This window comes from Orcinus orca, chromosome 17, assembly GCF_937001465.1.
Source record: "Orcinus orca chromosome 17, mOrcOrc1.1, whole genome shotgun sequence".
Classification (NCBI taxonomy): domain Eukaryota; kingdom Metazoa; phylum Chordata; class Mammalia; order Artiodactyla; family Delphinidae; genus Orcinus; species Orcinus orca.
In genome coordinates, this window is record NC_064575.1 from 2,772,998 (window position 1) to 2,793,000 (window position 20,003).

Below are 20,003 nucleotides of genomic sequence, written 5' to 3' on the forward strand. Positions count from 1 at the left end.
AGAACAGCTCAGTCTAATCTTTTGCACACAACCCACATTCAAAAATAGATAGTTACTGTCTGTGTTTCACCCTCATACACATGAAATAGTTTCCATTAGAACCCGGTTCAGAACATCTTTAATTTATGGATATTTTCATAGTTAAAGTCATTCCACAAGTGCTTTGGAGCTGATGAACTCTAATTCTAATTTTGGAGGCTGCTATTTTAATAAAATGACAGAACCCCAAACAGTGATGGAGGTAGAGTCTAATTCTTTACAGCAAAGCAAGTACTTTCCATGAATCACTGAAGGCCCTTCTGCGCACTGGTGATAAATCAGTGGGGCAGCGGAATTAGCAGAATAAACAGAACTCAGCTCCTTCCTCCTCAGCCCTATTGTAGCTTCTCTTCTTGGCTTTTAGTCAAGCAAACGGATTAAAGAGATGTTCAATGTTTCACAGAAGTGAGAAGCTTTGACAGGCTGTTGAAAATATGGAACCACCAGGAGGCAACACAGCCAGTGAGTAGCAGACTGTTTTTCCCCATAAAGAAGCTCACTCAGTAAGTCAGAAAGAGAAGGACAAATACCGTATGCTAACACATATATATGGAATCTAAGGAAAAAAAAAAATGTCAGGAAGAACCTAGGGGCAAGACGGGAATAAAGACACAGACCTACTAGAGAATGGACTTGAGGACACAGGGAGGGGGAAGGGTAAGCTGGGATGAAGTGAGAGAGTAGCATGGACATATATACACTACCAAATGTAAAATAGCTAGTGGGAAGCAGCCGCGTAGCACAGGGAGATCAGCTCGGTGCTTTGTGACCACCTAGAGGGGTGTGATAGGGAGGGTGGGAGGGAGACGCAAGAGGGAGGGGATATGGGGATATATGTATACATATAGCTGAGTCACTTTGCTATAAAGCAGAAACTAACACACCATTGTAAAGCAATTATGCTCCAATAAAGATGTTTAAAAAAATAAAGAAAAAAAGATTAAAAAAAAAAAAGCTCACTCTTTGATGTCAGCACAGGATCTGATCTGGGCTAGTCAGGTCCTCCTTATCAAAAACTTTAACATTTGAATGGAAAAACATGGAAATTGAGCATTTTAAAAAGCTAAATCTCACCAGTGGCGGTCTTCTCGAGGGCAGGTCCATAAATTTTTTTTTCTATGTCTTCATTGGAGTAGAATGTTTTTAACCATAAATTCTTACTGTTAAGGGCCAGGGCCCCTGGATGCCTGTCTGTCTCAAGGTCAAAGTTGGAACCCATGAGTTACCCCAGTATCCTGCCATAAATGGTCTTTTCTTTTTTTAATCGAAAACTTGTTGTTTCTACAAGGACCTACTGTATAGCACAGGGAACTCTACTCAGTACTCTGTAATAACCTATATGGGAAAAGAATCTGGAAAAGAATGAATATGTGTATATGTATAACTGAATCACTTGGCCGTACACCTGAAACTAACACAACATTGTAGTTCATCTATACTCCAGTATAAGATAAACATTTTAAAAAACAGGGCTTCCCTGGTGGCGCAGTGGTTGAGGGTCTGCCTGCCAATGCCGGGGACACGGGTTCGGGCCCTGGTCTGGGAAGATCCCACATGCCGCGGAGCAACTAGGCCCGTGAGCCACAACTACTGAGCCTGCGCGTCTGGAGCCTGTGCTCCGCAAGGAGAGAGACCGCGATAGTGAGAGGCCCGCGCACCACGATGAAGAGTGGCCTCAGCTTGCCACAATTAGAGAAAGCCCTCGCACAGAAACAGGGACCCAACACAGCAAAAATAAATAAATTAATTAATAAACTCCTACCCCCAACATCTTCTTTGAAAAAAGAAAAAATAATAAAAATTAAAAAATAAAAAATAAAATTTGTTGTTTCTGTTATTAGGAAACTAGATAATTTTGAACACATACACAAATGTACTGATGAAATAAAAGAAACTAGCACTTATTTGTTTGAAATATTTTGCTGCAAAAATTAGAGATTGTTTCTTTCTGTTTTGGCATGAAAATCCAGGAGTGGGCAGAAAAATTTTCAGCTGAATTCTCTCCAACCCATGAAACGCAAACCACACAACTAATTTATGCTCAGTTTTCAATAGACAGCTAGCTCCATTCCAATTAAACAGAATAGCCATGATTACATTTTTTAGAAGAGAAATAAACTGATTTTTTAAAATAGAGTCTGAGGCTGTATGATCAGAGCCCCCATCTGTGTATGCTCTTGTGTGCCCAACAGTGGGCTAAAGGGTTTGCAGGCGTTATGAGTTAAGGGTTATCATTCCATTTGCAGACTGGAAACCCAGGGTCCAAAGAGGATAAAGAGCTACCCAGGACTACCTGCTGCCGTGGCAGAATTCAAGACCGAACGTCGCGAGCCACGTTGTTAAACCCCCACTCCACACTGCTTCCTTACAGCTACTGCAGACGTTTATGTGCCAATCTTTTCCCTGAAAAATATCTGTTACTTTGGCTTATAACCTCCATAAAGACAATTGACGAAAGATGAAAGACAACTGAGAAGCAAGTGGGGAAATGTCCCATCCAAGACAGCCAAAGCGCATCACTTTGTAAGTGATAATGACAGTGGTGTGCAGTGCTAGGGACAGACCTCATAAACGCAGTGGTGAGCAAACGAAGGCCGAGACAGAACAGGAGGTTCTACGAGATTCTGTGCATAGAAAGTTCAGAAAGAAACAAAGCTAACCTGCAGTGTTAGAAGTCGGGAGAGAGGCTGGTTTTAGGTTGGGTTGGGGACAGATAATTAAGGAACTCAAAAGTCCCCTTAACAAGACTCCACTGCAGTTCTATCGGGGGGTGTCCTTTCCTCTCTCTGACCTTAACGGCAGGTGACGGTGCAGCCGGCGGCTCGGGGGTCTCGGTCTTTAACTACACGCGGACTCCTGGGCTGCAGGCAGCTCTCCGAGCACTTGACTATCAGCGATCTGTTTCTCTCCACCCCACACAGACGAGAGGATGGAGTCCCAGGGCCTGGGGACTCCCCAAGGTCATGCAGCCATTAACAATTCACCTATTCAACACGTGGCCCCCCAAAATGCATACGGCAAATATGTTAACTTCGTTTATTCAAACGTCTAGTACGAGCCTCAATTTTTCCTCTTTTGTTCCGGATTCCATCCCCTCCCACCTCCTCTGAAGCCGGGGCTCCTGATCTGTGCTTCTCTCACCGATATTTAAACAGCCCCAAGCATCTCGTATCTTACAAAGATCTCCCTGGACCTGCCCTCCCCTCCCACCTCCGCCGGGCGACCGAGCTTCGCCCGCAGGCATCGGACTCCTGGCCTGAACGCCTCGTCCCCGTCCACCCCCCAGTCACCACCCTGGACCTCTTCCCCCAAACTCACCAGGGCCATAGCCTCACCGGCATCTCCATCCTCCAAAGGCTGCTCCGCGGGGCTGTCTGAGGCCTTTTCTGCAACTCACACTATCCGTAGATCTCCGGGCTCAAGTCAGTTAAGTCGGCAGTTCTTAGCCTGCACGGGGTCATGCACGAGGACCCTTAAAAGGGTGGGGTTTCCTCTTATTTTGTTTAGGTTTCTCATTTTTACATCATTGTTTTTAAATGAAACTGATTAAATGCGTCAGGCGTGTTGTTATTTTCTAAACAGAGCTCCCAGGTGCCCACACATTCTTCTCCTCACCAAGTTCATTTGGACTTCTTCTTATTTAAGGCAGCAATACCATATGCTCCAAGTTCAAAAAGACATAAATGGTCTCAGGATCTCAGCTATCAGGTCAGAAAATGAGTATTTACACATGTATACGTATATGGTAATCTTATTTCAATAGTATGAGCTCTGCTACAAATGTCTTTAATTCAAAAAAACACAGATTTTTCATATTTCAGTTTGAACAAAATTCACGTTTCAGATGAATGCAAATAAAAGTAACAAATTCTGAATAAATGTATTAAATATTAAATTAGAATTATAAAAGGGGACCTTGTACATGACTATTCAACAAACATGTTACAAAAAATCATATCGAAAATATCATTTCTCTTTGGCATGCTCAGACATAATTTACATAAATATATAATTCATACATCTATGGAATGTTAACCATACAAGAAAATAATATATATAGCAAAAATAAAGTAGAATAGCATACATTTTAATATTCTATTTGCAATATGTGAATTAAACTTTGTATTAAAAAATTTCAAATTACTATATACACCAAAATAAACCAAGGAAGATTGCATCCTATGCTAGGACACAGCTCACCAGTTATTTCTGAGAAGTCTCTTATTTTACTCATCTTAATACACCATAAAATTAGAAGTTTCTCTCTTTTTTACAGTTAGTACGATTCCAGGTACTATTTTTCCTTCGAATTAGATTTACGTTCTTAAGAAATACCTGTGGGAGGGAAGAAGAAAAATGTCATTTATGACCTAGTTTTTAACATATGCATAGTTTTAATATAGTTATATTTTATTTTACTTTGTTTAAAGAATCTGTGGACTTTTAATTTACAGTCAGATCCTGAGAATGTAGATTAATGTGTATGTGGAGGGGATTGGTCGGTACTTTTAGAAAGTTTAAATGATGACTTCCACCGTTAAAGTTTTAAGATATCTGCAGAAGCCAAAAAGTGAACTTGACATCACCTAAATAACTCAAAAATATTCCTAAAATTTATTCATCTGTAATACTCCAATTCCTTGTTAAATACGTGGAAACAGATACTATCAGAGATGACTCCTCCAGAAAAAAACTCACTAAATCTCCAAACCCTGCAGTTTTAAAGGGGCCTGTTTATCAGGTCTGTCCTCTATGCATCTTGTCCCAGGAGAATGTAAGTTTGCATAAAATATTTTAAATTATAATACAGTACTTGTTTTTTTGAGAAGTTTTCCAGTTATTAGGTTGCTGTTTGGACTTTATGTACATTTACTCATTCGGATAAAATATATCAAAACAAAGAACAAGATAAACGTGGCTTGAGTGATTGATTGATTTTCTTTTTAAACACGGCTTGACTTAGGTCACTTCAGGAGCCTAATGAGTTTTCTTCATTTATTCTTGTTTTGCATTATTCAAAAAGTTTGAGATGGGATGAGAGTAACTGATTTGAATATCTTGCCACTGAACACTGAAATGATCTAACTGATTTTCTTAATCTAAAAAAAAGGGAAAATTTTTAGTTCAGCAAATTTAAATATGCAGAATTGAGTGCCAATTATTAATTTATAATTGCTTTTTCAATAAGAATAAGAAAAGCAACATCAACAATAGGCCAGAATTGTCTCAGTAATTGTCACAGCAAACCTATCAGAGCCTATCACATCCCCATGCAGTTATTGGGATAAATTAAGTTACATTGGCCAGATCGAGATATTCACAGATACTTCCAGACTACAGGTTCTCCAGACTTTGATGTCCACCCTAGAAAGCTGAGGAACTTTAAAAGGGACTTGTCTGGGGTACTGGAACGCTGACGACACCCCCCTTCCCCGCTCCCACCCCCCGAATGTTGACTCTGTACTACACCAGAAAGAACTACTGATTAGAAAGATATTTGCAAAGAAATGAACACCTTTCAGTCTTTTGTATAGACTCTACTTTTGTAAAGAAATGTGAGAATTTCCTTTTGATTTATCTAGGTCATACAAATACTTTATTGCCCCAGGGTTCCAAGGGTCATTTAGCCAGAACGAAAATTCTGACTTAATTTCACTCTGGCAAAATGCTGACATGTTCACTATACGTTTGATTGTTTGCTTTTTCTTCTATTCTTCTAATACGTCCTCTCTTATTATAACCTATATAGCATAAATCAAAATTTTAGGGCCCTACTTTTATTATATCTAATTTTATTATACTTTGACCGGTTAAAAAAAAGGTAGACCTTTAAATAGTTTTCTTCATCTAATGTGTATATGCATACGGTTTCTGCACAATAATGACATAACATCAAATGTTGAAATATTTTAAAAAATCACTGAGGACTCGTAAGGCTGCCCAAAAGCTGTTTCTATTAATTCAATCACTGTTGAGGACATTTTTTTATTAATTCAATAAACCATTTAGACCAAGCTTTAACACCAAGTGGAAAATCCACAGGTTACATTTATTTGGTGGTGCTAAAATCAGCTTCCTGGGCTTTTTAAATTGTTCAAAATTTCTTAAGAGAGTCAGGCTGTTAAACAGAATAAGAAAAATTAATAAATACATACTCACACGTAGGTCTTCTATGCCTGTGAGCACAGAGGACTCACTGCTAATCTTTTGAGCAATCTAGCACATCTTTTGTAATCTAGGAGAAACATTTAAAAGTAAATTGTGTATATGGTTACTACAAATGTGGGGAAAACCATGTTAAGTTATTGTCACTAATTCTTAATAATGATAGCCATAATTTAATAAACATCTAATATAGCAAGTACTTAACCTGGATTTTCTCATTGATTCTCCTGATGATGTAAGCAGCTAAGATGTTACTGTCATCTTCACTTTAGAGATGAGAAAACAGCCTCAAAATGTTAAGAGTCTCATAGCTAGTAAGCAGTTTCATTCCAAAGCCCAGAGTTTCTCCACCATATGCTGTGCTACCACTTAATCATTCTGCCTAGATGCCAACAAGATTCATTTTCTCTAGTCATCAAACACAAGTAGTTTTTGAAAAAATCATAACAACTCTGACTGAACATCCCAAGTAAAATTAAATATCCCTCAAGATGACCAATTTAGTTTAAAAAAATACAAAACGTTTAAAGTTCATTTTCTTTAAAAAGAAAGTTTAGATTTAGAAAGGAATTTAAAATTAGCCAACTGAGTTACCACACTTAATGATGATTTGGGCAGTTTAAAGGGGAGCATTTAAATATAATGTTTGGAATTGCTATTTAGTTCAGTAACTTAAGAATCCCAAAGAATTCTTTAGACAACCTTTAAAACGCACACTACCGTTATTCAGGAAAGTCTATCACTCAGCATAGAAATGATGCGATATGAAACTACTCGTAAAAGGGGGAAATTTTGACTTACAGTTCATGGTCATCTTTTTTTTTTTCCATTTATATAAGAGAGTGCCTTATTTATGCCAAGGAATTTGATAAATGATAAAAGGTTTATCATTTATCAAATGATAAATCCTGACAGACATTGTGGTCCTTAAGGAAATCTGGCTATTTTCAGATCTGTCTGAAATAGTCCCAATTAGAATGCGGTTTCATTGCTCACGGTGTCAACAGAACGCACACACCTTAAATTTAAGCACCGTCAATGTTATAAACAGCACGTCATACAATGTTTAGTCTATTATTTCCCACTCACAGACAGCTGAAGTTTAAAACCACGTGCATTTACTGTTGGATAAAGATTTTTTAAAAAGGACAAAAATGACCCAAGTTACTTACAAGCTGGTGTGGAGCAGTCCCTGGTGTTGTGGTAGAGCCTGTGGAAATGTTTGCTACACTCGGCTGAAAACGAGACCGGCCCTATTGGACAGGAAGAGAATGCTTACGATACACATAGGTGTGTTTTCCAATCAAACCTGCCAGCGCTTTATGGATGGAGATAATATAACTGGTTTACATCTTTCCATGCCCTTAAAAGACCTTGCCTGTGGGCACGTCTCCTCCCCCAGACTCTGGGGCAGGCAGTGAGGTGTAACCTGTGAAAAACAATCGAAATTCACTCCACATTCTCAACATCTCACATAATGGAACAGTCGATTTCAGGAGAACTCCTCAGAATAAGTAAGAGAGAAAAGCTCTAGACAGAAAAACAAAAAATCTGCAGAGAGCAAAGCAAGCGGATGTGAAAAAATAAAAAATAAATATCCACGGTTTCCACTTTCTGTTCTTCAGTCTTTTATTTAATAGGAGTGAATGTTTATATGCAGAGACATTTATTCCATTTTCCAGTTAGAGTGATTTGTGTCAAGGACCACTGTAAGGTGGACAGGGTCTTGAGACTTCCCTTATTTTCCCCACAAACCCAAGACAGTCCTCACCAAAATTCATCCCTCCATCTGGAGTCTGCTTTTTACGGAAGTGGTAGAAGTAGGGGAGCCCACAGTGCCACTACCAGGGTTCTAGAAACGTCAGGAAATTTCTTACACTTCCCGGTGCCTCAGGAGGGTCTTCATGCCCTCGTTCCAAAGTTAATTAACAAGGTGGCCCTGGGCTTTGGTCAAGGGGGAACCCACATCTTTTCCAGCTTATTGGCCTGAGATGTAAAACAGGGAAAGGCGGGGGAATGACTAGGCACAGAGTAAAGGTCAGGGTGCACGCTTCGAATTAAGTGATTTGCTAGAACATGGGGCACAGGATGATTGTAACGATTCCCCAAGTTGATCCAAAGAACCAAGGAGTGTCGTGGGAGAGAAAGCCACAGGGGCTCACCATGTGACACATGAAGGGACTCGGCTCTGCCCTGTGAGAAACACTTCCTCTGTGTCGCCGACCGGGAGCACAGCTAAATCCCTAGCACACCACGGAGGACTCATCACAGTACAACTCCACCCACCTTCCAGCCACACTCTGCCCAGTGGCCACACACACCCTTGCCTAAACTGGCCGCCCGGTCCTGCCCCAAACCACACCATGTGTCCAAAGGATTGCTTCTGACCAGGATGCCTCTCTCATCCGGGAAAACCCTATTCATCCTTAGAGCCCAGCTTATATATTGTGTCCACGACAGCCTTTTCTGGTAGTTCTCAGCAAAACCGTCCACTTCCTGTGTCTCCCTAAAATTCTGTTTACACTTCTATCATTCACCCAGATCTGGTTCCCATCACCATTAAAACAAGCTAGTAGCATTTGCCTACCTCCCTGACAGGACTGTGAGCCTCTAACAGACATTTATTTTCATGCCCTAAATGCCTCATGGAGTAATATGCTACAATCTTTTCATTTAATTGAATCACTGATAAAGTTCATGCCTACCTGTGAAATGCTTTATGAATTTGTCTTTTAAGTTCAAATCTCTTGGGAATATTTCTGAAAAGAAAAAAAACCTTTAGAATTTCTTGAATGCATTTCCATCATTAAAAACTCTCCTTATAAACACTAACTCAGAAGGATATCTGCACCCCCGTGTTCACTGCAGGATTATTTACAACAGCCAGGATACGGAAGCAACCTAAGTGCTTGTTCACTGTTCACTGATGGATGAATGAATGTGGTATATATGTATACAACAGAATAGCACTCAGCCATAAGAAAGAATGATACCCTGCCATTTGTGACAACGTGGATGGACCTAGAGGGAATTACGTTAAGTGAAATAAATCAGACAGGAAAGACAAATACTATATGATTCCACTTCCACGTGGAATCTAAAAAACAAAACAAATGAGCAAACAAAACTAGGTTCACAGAAACAGAGAACAGAACAGTAGTTGCCAGAGGGAGGGGCATTGGGGAGGAAACAGAATAGGTGACGAAGGAGGTCAAGAGGTACCGACCTCTGGTTATAAAATAAATAAGTCATGGGGGTGCGATGGACAACATGAGGATATAGTCAGTAATACTGTAGAGCACGTTAGAAGGTTGCCAAGAGTAAACCCTGAAAGTTAACTGTACGGTGACGGATGGTAACCAGACTTCTCGTGGTGACCATTTTACAATGTACACAAATATCGAATCATTATGTTGTAAGCCTGAAACCAAGGTAATGTTGTACGTCAATTTTGCCTCAATAAAAAAGTTTTAATATCCTTACAAGTAGACTATAATGACGAGCACTAAACACATGAGCTTGTGGTTGTTCACGCAGCTGATTCCAAGTCTTTATGTCCAGCCCTGGCCAGGGTGACGGGGAGAGGTGAGGTGAGGATACTCACCATCCTTTATAAACTTCGTCTAAGGGTGAGGAGAAGGTAAGGATTTGTAGGCAAGGGAGTGATACCATCAAGCTTCATTTTTAAAGATCATCATGCCTGGTACGGAGGGGCGAGAGTCGATGCAGAGATGAGATAAAAGGTTTACAGAGAAGTTATCGTGCATGTGTGGAACAGCGCTGGCCTGTGGAGGGGTTAGCAAACTGCCCTCAGGACTCCTCCTGCCCCACGCCTGTTACTGTAAATAAAGTTTTATTGGACCACAGCCATGCTCATTACTTACGTGTGGCCTACGCCTGCTTTCGTGCTACGATGCAGGGGCAAGACATTGTTGCAGAGGTTGTATGGCTCACCGAGCCTCAAATATTTTGAAAATGTTTGAAATAGAGAAAGGTTGCCAGTGCCTGCTGTAGCACCCTATTTGCATTCAGCTAAAATGGTGATTGTCTGCAGAGAGGCAACAGCGACAAGGATTCTGGGGGTGGGAGGGAAGAGAGATTTTTCAGTGCATACTCTTTTCATTAACATTTTTAAAAATTAATTTTTTTTTTATTATTTTTGGCTGCGTTGGGTCTTCATTGCTGCACACGGGCTTTCTCTAGCTGTGGCAAGCAGGGGCTACTCTTCGTTGTGGTGCACGGGCTTCTCAGTGCAGTGGCTTCTCTTGTTGCAGAGCATGGGCTCTAGAGTGCAGGCTCAGTAGTTGTGGCATGTGGGCTCAGTAGTTGCGGCTTGCAGGCTCTAGAACGCAGGCTCAGTAGTTGTAGCACATGGGCTTTGTTGCTCTGCAGCATGTGGGATCTTCCCGGACCAGGGCTCCAACCCGTGTCCCCTGCATTGGCAGGAGGATTTTTAACCACTGAACCACCGGGGAAGTCCAACTTTAACTTTTTTCAACGTAAATCTGTTTTCATTTTTCAATAAGCAACTAGTTAATTGAAAATGAATCTGTATTTAGGGATTAGATGCCCTGGTGATAACTTTCAACAAAATATTAAATGAAGGACTGAATATGAGAAAACTACCCCCAACAACAAATTAGATGATTGAGCTCTGATGGAAAACAGTCTTAACAATCAGCTTCCATTATAGAAATGGGAGCCACATATGTAATTTAAAATTTTTAGTAGCCACGTTTTAAAAAGTAAAAAAAAAGTTGAAAAATTAAAATTAATTTTAATTAAATTAAAATTAATACTTTATTTAACCCATTATATCCAAAATATTATCCTTTCAATATGTAATCAATATTTTAAAATTACTAGTAAGATAGTCTACATTTTTTATACTAAGTTTTCAAAACCCAAGGTGTACTTTACACTCACAGCACACCTCAGTTTGGACCAGCCGCACTGCAAGTGTTCAGTACTCATAGGTACCCAGTGGCTACCATGCTGGATGGCACAAGAATAGAATGTAGGTTTCACCCCTCTGGTATCTAAGGACAACGGTATGGGAGATTACATGTACAGATGGATTAAAAATAAAAGGATCCCAGGACTTCCCTGGTGGTGCAGTGGTTAAGAATCTGCCTGCTAATGCAGGGGACACGGGTTCGAGCCCTGGTCCGGGAAGATCCCACATGCCGCGGAGCAACTAAGTCCGTGCGCCACAGCTACTGAGCCTGTGCTCTAGAGCCTGCGTGCTGCAGCTACTGAAGCCCGCGTGTCTAGAGCCCATGCTCCGCAACAAGAGAAGCCACCGCAATGAGAAGCCCGCGCACGGCAACAAAGACCCAACACAGCCATAAATAAATAAATAGTTAAAATAAATAAATAAAAGGATCCCTAGGTAATGATTATCCTGGAACAACCTGAATAACCTATCATCTCATTCATCCAATTTATGAAAATTTCTAGTTTTCATTTAACCAAAACAGTTACCATCTGCCACCCTCAACAATTTTAAGTTTACAATAATATATTTTTAAAGGAACAGACTTGCATATTATGTATATAATGTTGGCAAGCTTACCTCTTGTACCTACTTCTTGTTAAAAATGAGCAGAGATCATGTGAAATAATTAAAAAATCATAATACAGAACAACTAGAAAATAACAGAAAATGTTTAGTGTTTGCTTTTACTTGCATATAACTTAATATCTTACCATAGAGATAATTTACTCTGCCATGATCGATTCTTTACAAAGACATGTTAGTGGATCCTTAGTACCTCTGGAAGTACTGAAGGGCATTACTTTATGTTTTAATCTAGCATTTTTCATGTACTTGAATTGAAATGTTTGTTATATAGTTCCCTGAGTTATCATTTCCTTTAGTTAAGGAGCTGGCATGATTATTCTCTTTCTAAATATATAAAAACAATTCTCCTTTCAAAAATAAGAACTAGATTTATTCCATCAGTGCTGAGAGAATCACTGAGGGAAAATATAAGTGTTTGAAAAAATTCATGTTTATTAATAACTCTGTTCCATGGGTCTTCTGGGAGCTTGTAAGAAATATAGAATTTCAGGCCCAGACCTACAGAGTCACTTTCATAAGAACTCCTAGGAGATTTATTTGCACATTCAAGTTTGAAAGCAGTAAACTAAATGTTCCAAACAAGATACAAAACTTCTTGAACATTCAACAGTGAATTACTTCATAATCAATAAGTTATAATATTATTACTAATGTATTTGCAGTCTGTGATTATTAGAAGACAAGACAGAGAATTCTTTCCAGTAAAATTATGTCATCATGGGGGGTTTTGTTGGTGGCGTTTTGCATTTTTATCACTTCTTTACTTTTGGGCACTACAGGATGCTCCAGGCTCCTCCTGAATAATTTCCTGTCTCGGTGTTAGTACCAGTCGTTTCTCCAAGGAGCCCTGGTTCCTCTTATAGAGGATGGTATTAGAAACCGAAGTCTGGGACTTCCCTGGCGGTCCAGTAGTTAGGACTCGGTACTTTTCCTGCCCAGGGCCTGGGGTCAATCCCTGGTCGGGGAACTAAGATCCCACAAGCTGCGTCGAGGGCAACAAAAAGGAAACCGAAGTCTGGGTACCAGGGTACCAGGTGTGCTTGTTGCTACTGGGGTATGGTTGTTTCCAGGCCCATGCAGTTGACGGAGCAAAGAAACACATGTGTGGTACGTATGGGCACCCTGATTTTTAATATACCTAGTGTTCAAATTATTTAAAATTGTACCACAATACTTGCCAAAACATATTTTTGGAATGTACAGTATCTGTAATATTTCACTGATAATATTACAAAGAATTTAGGATTTAGATTTTTTTTTTTTCCACACGGAAATAGCTACAAAGACATCATGAAGGAAGAGGGCCTGGAAGGAGAGGTGAATTGTGACAGGCAGAGATGACAGAAGCGCGTTCCAGGAGCTGGCAGAAGAGCACAGACAGCGGCTACGGCATCTGCAAGGGGCAGGCCCCGCCCATGCGACCCGCACCCTGGGAGAACCACAGAAGGGAAGATGGGGCAGGTCACAGGGGACTTAAATGTCCTGCCTTCAAGAGAAGTTAGGGCTTTCTTGGAAAATCCAGAGAAGCCACTGCAGATCTGTGACTGGGGAGGAAACAGCCTGGCTCTACTAAGAATATTCATTTGTACTGAAATTAACACAACATTGTAAATCAACTATAGTCCAACATAAAATTTAAAAAAAATTTTTTTAAAAGACACTTAAAGCACCTATTTTTCAGCACTTAGGATAAGATCAACCTAAGTAATATGTATTTTATATTTTAAATTACAATTAAGGGCTTCCCTGGTGGCGCAGTGGTTGAGAGTCCGCCTGCCGATGCAGGGGACACGGGTTCGTGACCCGGTCCGGGAAGATCCCACATGCCGCGGAGCGGCTGGGCCCGTGAGCCATGGCCACTGAGCCTGCACGTCCGGAGCCTGTGCTCCGCAACGGAAGAGGCCGCAATAGTGAGAGGCCTGCGTACAGCAAAAAAATTAAAACAATAAAATAAATTTAAAAATACAATTAAAATGATGTATTAATCTCAAAAAAAGAATATTCGTTTGTAAGAACCTCTCCAAAATGGTCTTCACATTCCTGCCTTAAGCCTCATGACAGCAAGGTTTCACATTAAAAACAAACAAACCCAAAACAACCCAGCAACACAAATCTGATTCCATGAGGCCTGCAGAAGAATGTAAATGTTCAGTGACAGCTCTTGAAAAGGCAAAGCTTTTCCATCAAAACTTTCTAAAAGTCCCCCTTATACTTCCATCTCCCGAATTTCACACCAATTCCTTCTCTGTCCCAAATTCCTCCAACCCCCCTCTCTAGCCCCACCGCTGCCACTTCTCAGACATCTGACTCTGTTTTCATCTCAGTGACGAGTACCGCAGTGCTCCCTTTCTTTTGCAGAGTTCTGGAAACGATTCTTTGCTCCATTCTGCTGGTGTGATGGTCAGACAACAGAGGGGAGAATGGATACAGGTTATGAAAACACACACTTTCCATGCTTAGCCCAATGAGGCAGCCCAGCAGGGGGCGCCACCCGAGTTAGGGAGACAGTGTGACATTGTCCTGAGGCTTGAACCAGGGCGATGGGCAGGACGATAAAAAGGAAGGATCAGATTGCAGAGACCTGGGGAGTGGGGTTTGGTCATTAACCTGAGCTCCTTCAGCACGAGTCAATAATGTTGGTTAACCTCGTATTCCCACGGCCATCAGAGCACGTCAGGTGTGTGCTGTGAGTGGCTAGATGAACTGATGGATGGGTGATGCGTGAACGACGCATGGGGCGGGGAGGAAGGGGGGCCGGGGATGGTGAATCCTGAGGGTGATGGGTACCTACCTCTCGCATCTCCTCCTTCCCAGTGCCCCCCTCCAATTCTAACGGCATCCTCGCTGGTCACCCTCTCACCCGAGGCTTCCCCACTTACTGCTTCCCCTACGTGGACCGATCCCTGCACCTCAAGCCTCACGGGAGTGTTTAGGGAAGCCGTTGACCTACAGAAAAGGGAGGCACCGCAGCCGCAGGTGCAGCAAGGGTTTCAGAGCCCAGAGCGCATGCGAAGGCCCGGGTGATGGTGTTTACTATGTCGCAGAATCACGGGGTCAGAATTCCCGAGGTACCTGGCAGGGATGACAGTCCTTAGCCTCCAGAGCCTGGGAGATGTTTCCTCCTGAATGAGCTGTGAACCCCGCCACACCCGAGTGTGCCTGCGAGGACCACCTGTATAGGGTCAGCTCACGTCCTTGTTGGTCCCTGACCCATATCCGAGTGTCCCCTTCACTTTCACAGACTCAGTACGGATGTAAAGAGTCACCCTTCCTCCTCACGTCATCCAAAGACTACATCACAAACAGCTGGAGAAAGCAACCGATGTGGTGCACAGATCACGCTCTGCCAGGCTGTGTTTTTTTTTTTTTTTTTTTTTTTGCGGTACGCAGGCCTCTCACTGTTGTGGCCTCTCCCGTTGCGGAGCACAGGCTCCGGACGCGCAGGCTCCGGACGCGCAGGCTCAGCAGCCATGGCTCACGGGCCCAGCCGCTCCGCAGCATGTGGGATCCTCCCAGACCGGGGCACGAACCCGTGTCCCCTGCATTGGCAGGCGGACTCTCAACCACTGTGCCACCAGGGAAGCCCCTGTGTTGTTTTTTAAAACTTCGGATTGTTGCCAAAATATTCTTTCTCCCTAGAAACTCCCTTCGGTAAGGCTTCAGCCTTTTACAGAGAAAAGATCTGTTAAACTTCAATGACACAGGTCTGAATTAATGTTACCACAAATGTTCCTGTAGTTGGAGACTTTCTTCCATTCTTTTACTTTCCAAAGTGACATTCCATTCTGAGATAAACGTTGGGGCCAAGAAGCTGCAAGTCCGAGGATGCGAAGGGTGTGGTGCCCTCACTGCATCACTGCGGTGGTCACCGTCCCGCCCAGCTCCCCTCCGGGAAAGCCCTGTGTGTCCCCACGTCGCTGGAAAGCCCTGCCCAGCCCTGGACGAGGTCCTGGGTCCTCCTGTCTCAGCTTCCTGGACCTTCTCCATCCCCTGCCTCCCCTTCAGCCCGTCACTGGCCTCCTCTTTGGGTCTACCTGTGCGCCAGCCTCCCCGCCTCCCCACCTAGAACGTGCCGTCAGAGCGCAGACACCTGACTGCCTGCTCCCCTGGGTGGCCTCGGCCTCTGCATGGTGACTGGCACGCAGCAAGTACTGGATGAAAATTTGTGCAGTGAATGTGTGTATATTTATATCGTAACTATCATGAAAGAAAAACGGTCCTAAGAAACCCCTCTCTGCTTTGTTCAAAGTGAAGTAAGAGGCAGAAGAGCGAGGAGATGACAGCAAGGCTGCTGTGGGCTGCGACCTCTCAGCCAGCGGGTGCCGGGGCGGGGGGAGGGGGGCGGCCCCCGGGGAGGGGCGCCTACCGCTGCCGGGCTGGGCGGCCAGCGCGTCCTCGCTCCGCAGGTGCGCGGGCTCCCAGCAGAGGCGCGTCTGAGCGGCTCCCTCCTCCTGCCCCGCCCCGGCCTTCCTGCCCTAAGCGAGCCGCAGCCCCGCCGCCCCGTCGGGCCGCTTCGCCCCGGGCTTCTCACGTTTACTCCTCGTTCGGCCGCCGTCCTCGCCGCCCTGGGGTGTCTCAGGACTCCTCGTGTCGGCTACTTTTAATCCCTTTTCTCATCCCCACCACTCGTTGGGCAGCGAAGCGCCAGGAACCTGGGCGCGCAGAGCTGATCCGGGAGCCGCGGCGGCGGGTGGAGCCTGCTCAGCTACCCAGGCCCTGCGCCAGCTCCAGGGGGGCGCAAAGGGGCGTCCCGGCGCGCGACGCCAGGGCCCTGGCCCAATCCCCAAACCCGGGCTGGACCGGAAAGAGGCGCCGCCAGGTGCTAACCTGTCCGCCCCGCCTCGGCCGCTGGGACTGAAGCGCATGTCCTCGGGCTCCGGGCCCCCGCTTCCGAGGCCCGGCCTCTCTCACGGGGAAGAGGCGCATCCAGCCGGTTCCTCCGCAAGATGGGTTTCTGGATACTTAACGTCTCGGCCTCGGTACGTCTCACCAGCTCATTGCCTCTTTCCCCGAGCGCCCGCCGTCGGCGGCGAGCGCTGCCGGCCTGTTCCCGCGGTGCGCGAGCCAGGCCGCCCCGAGCGCGCGCCTCTCCGGGCCGCACGAGTCCTCCCGCCCTGGGCTCGGCGCACGGGGCCGCGGGCGCGGGGCTGCTTACCTGCGCTCCGGGAGGCCGCGGGGAGGGACAGCCAGGGCTTCGACTCCTCGCCCGCGACGCGCGCGCCCCTGCGGCCCCCGGGCCTCCCCTGGGTCCCGCGCGGCGACAGAACCAGCGCCAGCAGCAGCAGCGCGGGCAGCCGCGCGCTTAGCTTCGCCGGTCGCATGGGCGCGCGGGAGCGGCCGGAGGGAGATCAGGCGGGTCTCGGGCGGAGGCGGAGGGTCCGCGCCCCGAAGACGGACGGAGGGCGACACCTGCGCGCCTCGGGGAGGGACGCAGGACGAGGACACGGGCAGGGACGCGCGGCTGCCCCGGGGACCTGGGCGAGGCCCAGCGCGCAGATGCTCACAGGACCGCGCGGCCTCCCCGACGGCCCCGCCTCGGCTCTGCGGGTGTCCGGGCTCCCCGCGCAAGGCCGGCTCTGTCCGCCGCCCCGTCCAGCCCACGGGGATCGAGACAACCAACTTCGCGGTCGGGACCGAGGGGAGCGGCGCGGTAGCGGCGCGCGGCGGCGGACACGCAGCTGCTGGGAGGGAAGGTGCGGGTCCCCTGAGCTCGAGCCCCGCCCCCAGCCCCTCGCCCCGCCCCCAGCTCGGAGCTGGCGGAAGAAGGATATAGAAACGACCGTGGGGCAGGGACTCCCCATCAACTATCCGTCAGGGAAAAACACCCTCAGACCATATCATCTTCTGGCTGAAAGTCTGTCCTTTTACTAGTCTCTCTCTGTTTCCCCAGCCCAGTCGACCACTTTTCTACTCTGTTTCTATCAATTTGACTTTTAAAAAATTCCATATGTAAGTGATGTCATGCGGTATTTGTCCTGTCTGGCTTATTCCACTTAGCATAGTGCCCTCCAGGTTCATCCCAGTTGTCACAAACGGCAGGATTTCCTTCTTTCTCATGGCTGAGTAGTGTTCCAGTGTGTGTGTATGTGACGTCTTCTTTACCCATTCATCTGTTGTTGATCGACACTTAGGAGGTTCCGTACCTTGGCTATTGTAAGTAATGCTGTCATGAATATGGGAGTGCACAAATCTCTTTGAAATACGGTTTCAGTTCCTTTGGCTATAAACCCAGAAGCGAGGCTGCGGGATCATATGGTAGTTCTGTTTTCCATGGTGGCTGCACTAATTTTGAACCAACTGGGAACTGACAGTGCACAAGGATTCCCCTTTCTCTGCATGCTCACCAATGCTTAACTATTTTTTGTCTTTTTGATCACAGCCATACGAACAAGTGTGAGATGATATCTCACTGCGGTTTTGATTTGCATTTCCCAGATGGTTAGTGACACTGAGCATCTTTTCATGTATCTGTTGGCCATTTGTGTGCCTCCTTTGGGAAAATGTCTATTCAGTTCCCCTGCCCATTTTTAAATCAGGTTGTTTAGGGGGTTTTTTGGTCTTGACTTGTGTGTGTTTTTAATATATTTTGGATATTAACCCCTTAACAGATAGATAGTTTGCAAATATTTTCTCCCATTTAGTGGCTTGCCTTTTCAGTTTTTTGGATGGTTTCCTTTGCTGTGCAGAGCTTTTTTCTTTTTCTTTTTCTTTCTTCCTTCCTTCCTTCCTTCCTTCCTTCCTTTCTTTCTTTCTGTATGTCTTCTTTGGAGAAATGTTCATTTAGGTCTTCTGCCCATTTATGGATTGGGTTGTTTGTTTTTTTAATGTTGAGCTGCATGAGATGTTCATATATTTTGGAGATTAATCCTTTGTCCATTGATTCGTTGGCAAATATTTTCTCCCATTCTGAGGGTTGTCTTTTCGTCTTGTTTATGGTTTCCTTTGCTGTGAAAAAGCTTTGAAGTTTCATTAGGTCCCATTTGTTCATGTTTGTTTTTATTTCCATTTCTCTAGGAGGTGGGTCAAAAGGGATCTTGCTGTGATTTATGTCATAGAGTGTTCTGCCTATGTTTTCCTCTAAGAGTTTGATAGTGTCTGGCCTTACATTTAGGTCTTTAATCCATTTTGAGTTTATTTTGGTGTATGGTGTTAGGGAGTGTTCTAATTTCATTCTTTCACATGTAGCTGTCCAGTTTTCCCAGCTCCACTTATTGAAGAGACTGTCTTTTCTCCGTTGTATATCCTTGCCTCCTTTGTTATAGATTAGTTGACCATATGTGCGTGGGTTTCTTTCTGGGCTTTCTATCCTGTTCCATTGATCTATATTTCTGTTTTTGTGCCAGTACCATACTGTCTTGATTACTGTAGCTTTGTAGTATAGTCTGAAGTCAGGGAGCCTGATTCCTCCAGCTCCATTTTTCTTTCTCAAGATTGCTTTGGCTATTCAGGGTCTTTTGTGTTTCCATACAAATTGTGAAATTTTTTTGTTCTAGTTCTGTGAAAAATGCCATTGGTAGTTTGGTAGGCATTGCATTGAATCTGTAGACTGCTTTGGGTAGTATAGTCATTTTCACAATGTTTATTCTTCCAACCAAGAACATGGTATGTCTCTCCATCTGTTTGTATCATCTTTAATTATTTCATCAGTGCCTTATAGTTTTCTGCATACAGGTCTTTTGTCTCCTTAGGTAGGATTATTCCTAGGTATTTTAATCTTTATGTTGCAATGGTAAATGGGAGTGTCTCCTTAATTTCTCTTTCAGATTTTTCATCATTAGTGTATAGGAATGCAAGAGATTTCTGTGCATTAATTTTGTATCCTGCAACTTTACCAAATTCATTGATTAGCTCTAGTAGTTTTCTGGTAGCATCTATGTATAGTATCATGTCATCTGCAAACAGTGACAGCTTTACTTCTTTTCTGATTTGTATCCCTTTTATTTCTTTTTCTTCTCTGATTGCTGTGGCTAAAATTTCCAAATCTATGTTGAACAATAGCGGTGAGAGTGGACAACCGTGTCTTGTTCCTGATCTTAGTGGAAATGGTTTCAGTTTTTCACCATTGAATACAATGTTGGCTGTGGGTTTGTCATATATGGCCTTTATTATGTTGAGGTAAGTTCCCTCTGTGCCTACTTTCTGGAGAGTTTTTTATCACAAATGGGTGTTCAATTTTGTCAAAAGCTTTTTCTGCATCTACTGAGATGATCATATG

At 44.2% G+C, this 20,003-nt stretch overlaps 1 protein-coding gene across 1 annotated transcript; it reads right to left on the reverse strand.

Moving 5' to 3' along the window:
- Positions 1–4,153: 4,153 nt before the first annotated feature.
- On the reverse strand, positions 4,154–17,109 carry ALKAL1 (ALK and LTK ligand 1). Its single transcript, XM_049700629.1, has 6 exons — positions 16,930–17,109; positions 15,879–15,894; positions 8,910–8,963; positions 7,377–7,457; positions 6,199–6,274; positions 4,154–4,374 (listed from the first exon to the last, which is right to left on the reverse strand). Exons 1-5 carry the CDS (start codon positions 17,107–17,109, stop codon positions 6,210–6,212), a joined length of 396 nt encoding a protein of 131 aa, XP_049556586.1. The 3' UTR covers positions 4,154–4,374; positions 6,199–6,209.
- Between the last annotated feature and the right edge of the window lie 2,894 nt (positions 17,110–20,003).